This window comes from Pogona vitticeps, chromosome 7 (assembly GCF_051106095.1).
Source record: "Pogona vitticeps strain Pit_001003342236 chromosome 7, PviZW2.1, whole genome shotgun sequence".
NCBI classification, from domain to species: domain Eukaryota; kingdom Metazoa; phylum Chordata; class Lepidosauria; order Squamata; family Agamidae; genus Pogona; species Pogona vitticeps.
The window spans coordinates 17,551,082-17,564,855 of NC_135789.1; the positions used below are offsets into that span (position 1 = coordinate 17,551,082).

At 48.0% G+C, this 13,774-nt stretch overlaps 1 protein-coding gene across 1 annotated transcript in view; it reads right to left on the reverse strand.

Moving 5' to 3' along the window:
- PTPRS (protein tyrosine phosphatase receptor type S) overlaps positions 1-13,774 on the reverse strand; it is a 203,668-nt gene that overhangs the window by 23,233 nt on the left and 166,661 nt on the right. Inside the window, exons 25-29 of the mRNA XM_078378875.1 lie at positions 13,430-13,477; positions 7,213-7,310; positions 4,708-4,831; positions 2,422-2,597; positions 111-230 (exon numbers count right to left, since the gene is read on the reverse strand). Coding sequence (XP_078235001.1) covers positions 111-230; positions 2,422-2,597; positions 4,708-4,831; positions 7,213-7,310; positions 13,430-13,477 — 566 coding nt within the window. The remainder of the gene's footprint in view (positions 1-110; positions 231-2,421; positions 2,598-4,707; positions 4,832-7,212; positions 7,311-13,429; positions 13,478-13,774) is intronic.

Genomic DNA, 13,774 nt, shown 5'->3' on the forward strand with positions numbered 1-13,774 from the left:
TGTCTTCTTTCTTGTTTGGGTAAAATGGAACTGGAAAGAGACTGGACTCATATAGCTATCATCATTGACAGATAATTCAGCACATCATCCACCCACTGGGCTCCTCTTACCTTGTGGAGGGAGAAAGTCCGGACACAGAACGTGGCCAGTTCGATGGTATCCAGCAAGGTGACTTGGATCATCCCGTAGGTCTCTGTGCCCCGGCCGGGCCAGTACTGGTCACACTTTATCTGAAAGACGAGCCCTTTAACAATGAGGTTTGAGCCACTGACAGACTGTCCAAGTGGGAGAAACGAGATGGCAAACCCCCTGGGGAAATAAACCAATTCACTTCTGGATACTGCAAGTCACCAAAAGAACAAATGAATGATCAGATCAAGCTCAGATTCTCACCAGAAGCAAAGAATTAATAATCAGAGGTGGCTGTTCTTTGGGTGTATCGTGAGAGTCACTGGAAAAGACAACAAAACTGGGAACTGTGGACGACAGCAGGAAAAGAGGAGGACCAAATGTCAGCTGGGCTAGCTCCCTAATGGAAACCACAACGTTGAGACTACAAAGCCAGATGGCTAATGAGAGGGCTTTTTTGGAAGTCACCCATTCACAGGGTCACCATAAAATCGGAAGCGACTTTGCCAAACAATAACAAACACCCGCCTAGCATCCCAAAATCAGAACACATTGGACAGGTGAAGATTTAAAATCCCTTCCTGAAATGAGCATGCTAAGGACCCAGTGCTGAAAGATATGAAAATGTGGGGCTTCTGAAGGGCTGAATTATGTAGCCAGTTTCAATTCTGGAAAAAAAAAAGGGTTTCTCCGCTAGTCTGTCCTCTTCAATAGCACCGGTCCTATTTTCTAAAGCCTCTTTTCCTAAAGGCCACCAGGACCACAACTTTTGGGGAAAACAGTAAGAACTAAAAAAAAAATCTTATAAAATACGAATCTAGCAATCCACATTCAAGATTTCTGCCGGAGAGCTCAGGGTGGAGGTCTCTCTGCCTGCAGAGCCAGAGGTTGGGAGTTTGAATCCCCCATGGTGCCCACCCAACGGGGACTGGACTGGATGACCCTTTAGGGTCCCTTCCAGTTCTGCAGTTCTAAGGTTGCTATTGTTGTTATTATTATAAAACAAGGCACAGTCAATAAATTTATTATTATTATTATTATTATTATTATTATTATTATTATTATTATTATTATTATTATTATTATTATTATTATTATTATTATTATTATTATTATCATCATCATCAGCACCACCACCACCACCACCACCACCTGCCCCATGCTCTCTGGGAACAGACAGAACACCCAGCACCAGTTTCCCGCAGAAAGATTTGGCTACTTAAAGAGCAGCTTCACACCATTCTGGGTTTGTTCGATTGTCTAAATTAGATCCCATTTTCTATCTTCAGAAACATTCACAGAAATGTTCACAGCTCAAACCCTTTTCTAGCTGTTTCAAAGCTGGGGAAAACTGCCGTCACGGGAGCATCCTTGCAGGAGGCGAGGAGAAAAAAAGGAAAATAACATTTATTGAACCCACTTAAATCCACAAGCACCAGCAGAATTTCAACAAAAAAGAGGAAAGTTTGAAACTCAACAAAACTTGGCTCCCACCTCTGAAAAATACATAGTGGAAAAGGTCAACGAACTCTACCCAGCCACAAGGAACTGGGGATCATTACACACAAAAGACCAGCTAATGACACCCATCAATCATAGTGACAGATAATCCCTCCTCATTATCACAACAATACACCCACAACAAGACAACACTAATCACCCATCTCCTGAAAAGGACAAAAGCCTATCTCACAGCCATGAATACTTCACTCCCAAGCAAACCACACCAGAGCACAGAGTGCTGTCCTCTGAAGATGCCGGCCACAGAGACTGGTGAAACGTTAGGAAAAACAACCTTCAGAACACGGCCAAAGAGCCCGAAAAACCCACAACCACCAAATAACATTTATCTTTGTGGGTCCTGACTGAGATTTTCTGCACCGCGTGAGAGACATCCAATCCAGCCAGTGCAGCCGACGATCAGGGATGATGGGTTCTGTAGTCTGGCATATCCACCCTGGTGCCAGCCTTGGAAAAGCAGGCCTCCACCCACCTCACCCAAATTTGTGCTTCACAGATGATGCCTGTGAAGTTCCAACCCCAATATCTACAGCACATATAAACCCCGAGACAGGCACATCAGTATTTCTCTATTTATATGCGATTAGTGGCTTGCCTTAAAAAAAAAGACCCAAAGCCACTTGCATTCCAAACAAGTTTAAATATAATTCCCCGGCGCTTGTTTTTCAGCTGACCGAACTGTTTCTACGCAGCCCAACGTCCATCGTCCTTTTCCAGCATGCGGGCGCCTCCTCCCGCCAGTCCCTTCCTTTCTTTTCCTTAACTGCTCACCCGGGACTTCTCCTCCAGCTTGGTCATCATCACCACGGTGGCCGAGCGCTGCTCCCACACCATGCGCCAAAAGTCCCCAAACGTCTCCGGCAGAGGCCCTTGGGTAGCGATGTAGGCGTTCTGCTTCCGGTAGCCATCGATGTAGTTGGCGTTGATGTAGTCACTCCCGACAATCCCTGGACAGGGGAAGACAAGTAAATTAGGTATACGCCCCTCTGTTGCACAAATAAATAACATTAAACAATACTTTAGTTCAAATCCCTTTAACGCTGGTGACGCAGTTTTTTCTCACCTTCCGGAAGCCAAGGTCTGTTGCATTTTCGGCTGTAGCGTTGCCATTAAGATATCTGCAGGCGGCAAATTAATACAAAATCGGACCTGTCCTCTATCTAAGCCAACAGCGTCTGCTATGGCTGGCAGCCGCTCTCCAGCAGAGAAGGAGCCTTTGGCACTCTCTGCTCCATTATCCTTTCTAACTTGAGGGACCAGCAGCTGAAAGTACGGGAGTCAGTCTACTGCTGCTCCCAGTCAAAGTGGTGACCTTCTCTCCTGGGATTTTCCCATTTGGCTGGAACTATCTCTCAAATTGAGAATGAGGGCTTTCACCCTGTCCTACCGCGAAACCCGAAGACTTCAAACCTAGAGCCTATGTCCGCAAAAGAGGGGATCTATGGCCCTTTCCAAGCACGCCTGCCTCCCCCAAATGACTACAAATCTTGGATGCATCAATTCACTTTTGGCCTCTCTCGGGGTGATCAAAACCAGTGCCAAGAATGAGGGGGCAAAGATTTTTTATAAGTCAACAATTCTCCCCCGCACCCCATCTTCTTTCCTGGATCATCATCACCAAAGTCAGACCATGTTTAGACCCAGAAACCAGCTCAGGAAATACAATAAATTCATGCAGAGAGATCTTGTACAGAGTCGAGGCCTGGATCTGTCTGGGGGAGGTATTTTTCTACATCGGTCAGCAACGGCAATCCATGGGGTTTCAGGCAAAAGGGTTACTCCGCTCTATCCCAGGTAACGTGACATGGCCACGGATCTTGGAAAGCCGGGGAAGAAACAGCCCCCTTGATCCTGTGCAGCCTTCGGTGAAAGACGGCATGGAGCATCCGAGAGGATTAAAGCATTCGTTTAATGCTGGAAGCTCCTTCAGGGTCACACCCAGGAAAACTCAGGGTGGAACATTTGTGGCATTGCGTTAAACCTTGCCATCGCCAAGACCCTCCAGCCAAGAAGTCTTGTTGTAACTGGTATCGAAGCAAGCCTGCCTAAGGGCGACCATTTTTCCTTGTACGCCAAGACACAAGGGTGATTTCTCTGATCCATAGACCTATGCAGTTGACGCTTGCAGGAGAACGGAACACAGGCCTACAGCTGCCTTCCATATTCACGTTTTTTTCCCCCAGGCTGGCGTCTTGCCGCCTGCAACCTCCTGAAACAAACCAAGCACAACGGGGGTGGGGGTGACCTGACACACTTTTAAATTACAGAAGCGCTTGGGGAGGGTGGCGGAGGGGAGAACACTCAGACGTACATCTATAATTGGGCCACATAATTAAAGGAAGTCACGCTTGCTAATTTCAAAGCCACTTAATTCCCTCCTCCACCCGCCCGTCCGCGCCCCGACGGGAATTCGCAGCGAGGTTTTCCCCTTCCCTTCTCCGCCCTCCACGCCCACCTATTCTCACAAAGCTGACAGGTTTATAGCAGGAGGTAGATAAGGAGGGATCTAGATTCAAACGTGTAGCACAAATCCAGAGATCACAAATTCCAACCAAACAACCTCTACAAGGTGAAAACAGAACATAGACTTGTTGGTCTATTAACAACTTTAAATAACAAAATACCCCCCCCCCAAAAGCTGTGATCTCTCTGTCTCTTTAGATCAGGCTGCAGGTTGCGTGCCCCTTCCAGATGTGGGACTACAACTTCCATGGTGCTTTGCTGTTGGCTAAGGTTCCTGGAAGCTACCATCTGACATCACCCAGGCTGATGTGGTTTCCCTGCCTTCATTTAATGACAATCGTTAAAAAGTCCTACAGAATATTTCCGAGCTTATAAGGGAACTGTGCAAGCAGCCAAAGACGCAACTGAGGGACTGAGTGTGTGCTCGGTAGCAACCAACAGAGCAGCCTTCCCCCAAAGTTACAAAAATCTAACCATTCTTTCCAACCTGGTTCAAAAAAAGAGTCACCCTTGGAGGAGACTCGCTTCGGTACCAATTACAACAAACTTGGCACTTCATGGCCTTTCCACCTCTCGCCTGATGGGATCACGTACCTTCAATTGGCAGCAAAATGACCCGGGAGTGGTCGTAGGCGATGACATTGGCGTATCGGTTTTTGGGCTTGTTCACCTCGAGGTTGGAGTGCTCCCAAGTGAATTGCTGACCTGGGTCGATGGACTGCCAGAGAGAGAGAGAGAGAGAGACAGACAGAAAAGCAAACAGTTCAAGATGTACACGTACAACTGTCTATAACTCCATAAAAGATACAATCAATGTACAAGTATACAATTCCTCAATCCCTTTTTTGCTTTCTGTTCTAATTTGGGAGCAAATGTGTAACAACCACCACATCTGGAGGGCATTAAAATCCTACAATTAAAATCCTACAATTGAGAGGTTCCGCGGAGGTCATCTAGCCTATCCCCTCACCTAATGCCACATTTGACCCAAGGAGCAATCAGCCTTCCTTCCTTTGCTTTCTTTCTTCCTTCCATCATCAGCTCCTCCCTTCCATTCATCAATCATCAGTTCCTTCCTTCCTTCCATCAACTCATTCCTTCCTTCCTTCCATCAACTCCTTCCTTCTTTCTGTTTGAGAAAGTGGTGGATTTTCCTGAAGCAGAGGCTGCTCGTTCAAGAGGGCTAGCAACTTGTTTTCCTGCCCCTGATCAGGCCTGATGATCTCTAAGTGTCTGACCCACTCAAAGCCCGCAAGCCGATGTCTTGTAACTTCCAGGATTCAGCACGGGGGGGGGGGCGCAAAAGTGGGAAGAACCTCGATAATGACCAGATCTGTTGAAAAATGGCCAAGTAGCACACACACGTTGTGTTTGAACCTTATGAGTGTTGGGCTGCTGGGGCCCAATCCTGGCTCCTCCTTAAGAGACTCCATTGTGGATCCTTCCACAGCTCTTAAGATGTTTGAAAAAAGGAGCCCATTCTGCCCTCTCAGGGCTTGTGCTTCAGATTAGGCTTTTTTGGGGTGTCTTCCCTCTCTTCCTTCCTAAATCTGCTGCGTAGGAATAGGGATGCCCCAGAAGCAGGCCCCAAACGCTGCTGGGTATTGCATTGTGCAGATTCACCGCTGAAGAGTGTGGGGTGAGAGCATGCGGGTGTCTCTTGGCCGGGGGGGGGGGCATGGTGGCAGCAGAGGGCACAAAACTGGCAGAGAAAGACTCCATTTTCTCTTCACCCGCCTGGTCCCCCCCCCCACAAAACACCCCCCCAAAAGATGGGTTAGAAAGATCCCGACAGGGCTGGTAATTATATCTTGTTGGTGATTAGCAATTCACACTGTTTAAAAAGCCGTGCGGCGCCTGGCTGCCAAACAAGAGAGAGAGAAAATGGGGGAAAGAAACACGGAAAGGAGAATATTTGTGTGCCTTGTGGCTGTTTTTTTTTTTTTTTAAAGAAAAGAACTAGCAAATGGGAACTCAACCACTGACGTCCTTCCCTGCCAGCCTGTTTTCATCATTGCCTCCTTGCTGTTTTGGTTGCCCCATTAACCCCCAGTCCTCAGCTGGCTCCCTCCCCACTCAACCCCCTTCTCTACCAGGGCGACAATCATCCATTCCTTCTCCATCCATACCGACTCTCCCCTTTCCAGCAACTCCCCACCCCCCTAAATCCTCGATATACCACTGACAGCCTTTCCCTTCCTCAGTTGGAATATAGGTGAATGTTCCGTGGCATCTCCCTGCAAGCCGGGGGGGGGGGGAGACATCTGAAGTCCATCTCCCCCCCCCGCCCTCCCTCCCTAGCTATCTCAAATCGTGCATGGGGATCTACTGATCAGCTGCCGTTTCCTTTCTGGAACAAAGCGTGTGTGAAACGCACAAGACATACCGAACACGGCTTCCACGTTGGCCTTAGGAAGAACATTAAAATGGCGTCCTGTAAAAAAATCCAGGAGCACAACAGAACACACACACAAACACACACGTTAAGAGTTCTAGCCTTCAACATGGTTTACAGGCTTTTCCTTCTCCTTCTTACTCACAACAATCCTGAGAGGTAGGTGCATCCCAGCGATCACACAACGTACGGTAGATCATAAATCAGCCTAATCCTGATCTGAGCCCAAGCTGGGTCTCTCTAGTCCCCTGGCAGGACTTTCTGGGAGCAATTCCTCCACAGACAGAAGGGCCATTTTACAGGGGGATCACTCCCAGCAAACACAGATCCTTTCCAGTGTGATCAGATGTGATCCTTTTTCATCACTGGCCCGCACCCTTAATCTATCATACCCATTTCTTCCTTGTGCTGCAAGTTTTTCAGACAAGCATGATGATCTCCTTCCGCTATCAAACGTTGCCCGCTATCAAACGTACAGCACATTCTTGAGACAGACCACAAGATTTTCTTCAGCTATTACAACATTTTACCCACTCTGTATTCTTATATCCGAGACACACCGCATTATTTCCTTCATTTATCATATCTTTTCTCCCGTACTCTAGAAACAGACTGCGCCTCTTCTACCAACTTACCACATACTTCTCGCTCTTGATTCCCCATAATGTGCCCCTCCATCTCCCACATTTTTTCTGTCCCCATACCTCGTATTCCTGAGACAACTTCAGATTGTCGTTGGCTTTAAGGTGTTCGGTGTGGTCTGCCAGTTCCGATATAGGAATCGGAGGGTGGTTGAGCATACCTGGGAGGGTAAAGAGAGAAGAAGCGTGGAGAGGGAAATAATCTCGTTCAATTAAAAACAGCCGGCAGCCGACAAGTACTTTACAATTCATTTTGTGCGTGTGTCAAGAACTGCAATGGAAGGAGGGTTAGAAAGGTGGAAAGAGAAATTGAGGGCTCGAAATTTTGACCGTAGAACTCTCAAAGGGGGGAAAAAATGGAAGAGTTCTCTCCACTGTGATGGCCCCGTTGTTGTCAACATGGATCAAAAATGTGGGTTCTATCTGGTGGGGAGGGGGGGTAGGAACGGAAAATTGGAAAGACGCACTAACAAAGGAAGGGGGAAAAGAACGAGGAGGATCTGACAGCAGACACCAGGTAGCGATTCTGGACAGTGAAGTTACCAAGTGAGAATGGCAGCTGAGAAAAAGAAAAGAAAACAAAAACTCAGAAGCAACATAGGTGGCAAGGAGGAAATACTGATGACAGCGGGTGAGATGCATTGGGGAGGGGGGGAATCACCAGAAACATCCCAAAAGAGGAAAAGGGGGGTAGGTAAAAAACAGGACACACATACCACACACACACAAGAGAGGGAGGTATATACAGCTAAGAGAGACCATGGAAGGGTGAATGTGATGTGTTGGGGTGGGAGTGGATGTGCGAGAAACTGCGGTGGCTTGTCAAAAGTTGCCACGGAGTCAGCCATGAGGAAGGGGAGAGGGCCATGGCCCTCTCGTGACCTAGGTTGAACCCGCTATTCGCAAGAGAATGATGGGAACAGTGTATGTGGGGTGTCATCGGGTTTTCTTCCCCCCCGAAAGGGTGCTCAGCACCACTGGAATCTTCCTTAGAGGCACCCCTTCCCTGCAGCTGTTTCTGAATAATTTTGTTCACCCTGCCACCTTTCCTAAATTCATGAGCAGCGTTGGCTTCGGGAAAAAAAAACCTTTCCCTCCACTAACATCAGGAGTCCTGCTATCCCCGAAAACGGTTAGGGAACACCTTGTGGGAAACGGTTATTAGTGATGTTATTGCACTGGGGGGGGGGGACCTCCATCACCAGACAGACAAAGCAGAACGAAAGAAGAGGGATGGAGAAAGCGGACAGGTTTGTTCCAACATGTGCGCCCCCTTCTCAATAACCACAGATATATCTGTGAAGGTTTTCAGTCATGGCAACTGGACTTCTTTCTTATTAGGTTGAAACGTCTCGCTACTCATTCATCAGACTGAAGAAGCTACTTGGATGAGCAGCGAAACCTTCAACCTAAAAAGAAGTCCAGATCCTGTGACTCGGCTCCCAGATAACCATGGACATAATTCTGCTATGGCTCTCCTGTTCTAAAAAGCCCGCTCTCTTATCACCAGGAGGAATTCTGATTCCTTTCAACTGATTTGAAAACGGCAGACGTCCGAGTTCAATCAGCGCAGCTTTCCTCCACTTTGTGCTCGGTTGTCTAAGATTGCTGGGCTGCGTTGTCACGGGTGAAAGGACTGGCTCGCCCTGGCCAACTCTCGCCGCCCGAGAGCTTCCTTTTGAAAAATCTTCCCAATTTCTCTTGCTTTTTTAAAAATCATTATTTCTGGAACTGTCTTGAGCGCCCCTGAACTCTCCCTCCCTTTATCCAGCGGGGTTTCGTGCAGTATGGCACAGGTGCCTTTGCGCACGGAAAGGGGGAACACTGAACGTCCACCCCGGCCCACTGAAATGTCAATATTCTTAAGGAGGACGTCTTGTGGGTCTGTACACGAGACCGGTGTCTCGGATTGCAAAGATAGAATTAAGGGAGGCTACAAATAGCAAACACAGGGATTGGGAACAATAAAATCAGCTCCTGCCCATGGTTCAAATTTGTGGCGCACACGTGTCGAAAGGGAATTGGGATCGCCGGGCAAAACAAGAAAATGTCCTCGCTACAGAATCCAATGGATTGATTGCTGCCCTGTTTACCGATGGCTTATCTAAAGAAATAAGCTACTGCCTGCATTGTACGGTTAACCAGTTACAGCCAAATTCAATTAAAGAACTGTTCTGTTAACCAGTCACGGCCGAGTTGCGCACTTGTTTACTCTGCCCTGTGTCCCCCTGACGCTGGTGGGGCTTCATCTAAGGTAAAAGAGCACAGGATCATTGGAAATAGGGTGTGTGTGCTCTCCACCCCTGGCATAGTCTGTCCCCAGTGGAGGGGACACAGATTGGCGCCCAACACACACTGTGCCTTTCTGGAGACCCTCCAGTCCCTTCCTTGCACGTACAATTTCTTTCTGAGGAACGCTAGGGGAGGAACACCTTTATCAAACCCTCAGCACACACCCCTTCCACTGTCCGTCGGAGTTCCTTTTATAAACATACAGCTGGAATGAGACACATTTCTGGTGATATGTACTTTTCTCAGTAGCCCTGCCTGACAAGAGCCAGATGGAAAATACATTGGGGAACTTTGGAGAAGTGAGTCGGGAGCCACAGAAAGTCACTTTCACCCGAGCCAGCCTTCTGAGAAGCCACCACAGTGTCTTAGGAAGGGGGAAAGGTGTGGGTGGGTGGGAGATGATGGGGAACCATGGAGAATTTCGAGCCCTATTGGGAATTGCGTGATTAAAAAGCGGTGGTAAAGCAGCGGCAGTGGCAGCAAAATAACCTGGCGACTCAGAACAGAGATGGCAAAAGCTAGTGCTGCAGGTACCAGTTTTACAGTGTGCTTTTTTTGCACCCAAAATTAAAAATAAGAGAAAGGGAGAACTTCGGGGACTCAAAGCTTCGGGGGACAAGCCACAGCCACCCGAAACAATCCAACAGAAGATAGCTGGCCATTAACACCAGAGAGCTTTAAAGTCATCGGAGTTATGTGAATTTTCTCTGCTTCAGATAATTTCCAACCAGATGCAGGCCTTTCAAAAAATTTTTGAAGGTGCCTCAAGAAAGAATTACCCTAGATTCAGAAATCTCCACCTTCTTCTCTGCTTTTTCATTTCTTTCCATTATTTCTTGCATGTAACTCAAAACTTGCCTACTCAGAATTAAGTCATGTGGCGGGACGCGCTCCCGCATCAGGACAGATGGATCGTAGCCTCAGCCAACAGAAACCAACACAAGTGGATTCAAGAGGCAGGTTGACCCTGGTGAATTTAACACAGCTGACTCCCAGGGAGACCATGGCAGGGATTTCAGGGGAGGCGTGCGACGAAATCACCCTTACGGGAGCAAAAAAAGGAAGACAGGTAGAGCTTTACAGATCTGACAGATGTCAGGAAATTCCAAAATAAAACACAGCCAAGGACAGCTCGCATGACCCAAAAAAGCAGAGAAGGCTGCTTATGGGCCATGGGGGTTCCCACTGTGTTTCAGGATGAGTCCCTGTCCTAAGGTTAACCCCTCCGGATCAGCCTCCTTATTGACACATAATCCCATCCCACTTTCCACCAGGACAGCCGGTCCAAAGGCAGAGATGCAAAAGAATTACATCAGTCCCCTTCGAGGGGAGGCTCAACCATGCATCTTAGCATCGGAAACTCTCTCCCACTTTTAGGGTGGGATTTCTTTCCTCAAGGTGTTAGGTAAGGAAACGGAGACGTATACTCCGAATCTCTGGCTCTGCAGCCAGACGCCTTAAACCTCGGAGTATCCACCCCAGGTACTCCCTGCGTTTCCTTTTAATAACCTCTTCTGGCCATTCCCCAGGGCCGATGAAGGCAAGAATTTGAAATCGCCTGTCCCGGTTTTCTAAATAAAGGACTGGTTTAAATAAGAACACGAGGAGCAGCCTTATAATGACTCGAGCAAATGGAGCATTGGGAGGAGTATTGTCTGCACTGAGTGGAGGAAACCTTACTGCTGAGCTACACTCACTGGGTCCACTTTTCTGGCCACGGATGGACCCGACTAGTCTGGGCTGCAGGACTTTGGGAGCGCCTCCAATCTCTAGAGGCAAACATTTAACGCAGACCTAATATTCGAAGGTCTTGGAAACAACGTGTTCGATTTAATGTATTCCCATTCAAAATGTCCACGTTTGCATTCAAGCGGGATATTAAGCCATTTTCATTAGAAAAACTGACGTGAAAGCCCTGACGTGTTGCTTTTGACAATATTCTCAAGTCCACCAGCCGGCCGTTTTAAAGCAAAAAAGAATGGCTTCTGGCGTTAACGTGTCCTCTCTGGGCGATGCGCCCTGCCCTGGGGTGTGGATCTTCTGCGCAGCAGGCGAACGCCGCCACACAGCCAGATGATGCCTGAAATCCTCTGCTCGGGGCGAGAGTGATGCTTAATCCGGGCCAGAGGATCCTGGCAATTCTTGCCGCCAAGATTTGTGAGAGATTGTGGCCAGTCCGTTTGCAATTCACTATCTGCTCCCCACACGAACCTTCTGTCGTTTTGTTCCAGAGAGAGATGTGGGCCAGTACTCTCGAACTATCTCCCTGCGTCCTTACCTCCAGAAATCAAAAGGCCCTTCCTGAGCACGGCAGCCGTTTACCAAGGCGGCGTCTGTGCGGTTTGGAAGCGAGAGATCTTAGCGGGAGCAGCTCTCATCTAGCATTTCAAATCTCTGGAAATCTCCTTAATCTCCTTATCGCAACTTCCTCTAGCTCTCCTCCTCTCTCCCCTATCCTCCCTGCTATGTGCCGGATCGTTCCAGCCAAAGCATCCACGCATCTGTTGCAGGAGCCACAAATTCCCCACGGCCAAGGAAAGGTGGCATCTTGGACCAGGGGAGACGCCGGGGATCCTGCCTCCCTCCCTCTCCTTTTCCAGGGGCTGGACTTGATGAAACCAAGAGGCAGAATACAAGACGGGTTCAGATCTTCGCCTGGATCTTCCCGCCAATTCCCCCCCTTTCTCTCCGAACTCTTCCCCCACCCAAGCATCTGCCGAGCGCTCAATCCATCGTGAGATGAAAAACCCAATTCTTCACTCCATCCTCTGCCTAAACTCTTGAATGCAAACATTGCCTCTGGAATCAGTTTGCTGAACATCCCTCAACATCGACTCAAGAAACAACCAAAGCCATCACAATTCCACTTCTTTCTTCCTCGCCCCTTATTCACGGTGCACCCACTTCTCAGAAACGGGTCTGTCTGCCACTGCTTCCATCTACCTGTCCACCAAAAAGCCACACACGCAGAAAATTTACAGGCACCTTACAGAGAGAGATTCGTTGACACCTCTGTGCTGCTTTTCTGTAACACTGACCTCGTTATGAGGCTGAAATTGGGAGTTCTCTCTCCTTCCTGGGTGCTGGCTGTAAGTTCTTGGCGCCTGCGTGATTTGGTGCACTCAGTAAGGAAGCAGTGGTTGAAAAGGGGGTCAGAGTCTTCCTGATTTCTAGCTTTTTGCAGGAGGACTGTTCTGGCGTTACCTCCAGAAACTGGGGCCTGAAGCTCGGGCTTTCTGGATGCAAAATGGTCATGGAGTCAGGGTTGCTCTATCAAGTTTGGGGAGATCTCCTGTTGGAAAAATCATCTGTCTTAAAGAACCCCAAAAGTTCCACTCTGGAATGATCCAGCATCCATTATATGGCAATGAAGTTTTGGTCTGAAGCCTACTGTGCATTCACACTGACGTTAGGTGCAATGGTGGTGTTTACCAGCCGCTGCTTGCATTCCCAGCCATGTGCCAAGGTGTGCCACAGGCACGTAACTGTGAATGCGAATGGCAGTTTCTCGAAGAGCAGCAATCCACACACACACACTGGTGTAAATCTACAAGAGCAACACGGGTGTTATTCTTAATTTCTACACACAAACATAGGTGTGAAACGTAATAAAGACCGACACACCAAGACTGAAGGCAAAATTTAGCTTGGAGGTTGTTGGTAGTTTTTTTTAAAAAAAAAAACCCCGGGGGGGGGGGAGAGTTTTCCTTGTTTTTTTTTTTTTTGCAAAGGGCCTGTGCGGTGGAGGACTGTAAAACTGGACGCACTGAAGGGAAAACGAACAAACAGAACAAGACGAGGGACAAAATGGCCAAACAAAGCCGCAAAGAGGCAAAGATGGAGGGTTGGGAAATGAGCGTGAGGGGAGAGGAAAAGCATGGCCCCCATGGGAAATCAAAAAAATGTCCAGGAGAGTTGGCGGTGAGGGGGCGGGAGGCGTACGACCAACGAAAAACGGACACGGGAACGAAAACACAGAGGAACTAACTTTCAAGGTCAAACTCAGGGTCACTGACAGGACTGCTGAGGCCAGAATCTGTAGAAAAACAGGAAAACAAAAGAAAAACAAAAAAACAACACAAAAACAACACAAAAATATACACTTTTATAAAAAAAAAGCTACTCAACCAAGAAAGAGTTTGGGGGGGGGGGGAAAGGAACAGAAAAAAGGAACACAAAATTTAAGAGGAACTGAAAGGGTTGTTTTTCTGGGTTTTTTTCTGGACAGGAGATAGTCTTTCTCTCTCTCTTTGGTCGAAATTGGAAGTTCTGGATGGGAAAGGGATAGGGGGAAAGGCAGGATTAAAGGGAAGAAAAAACTATTCCCCCCCTC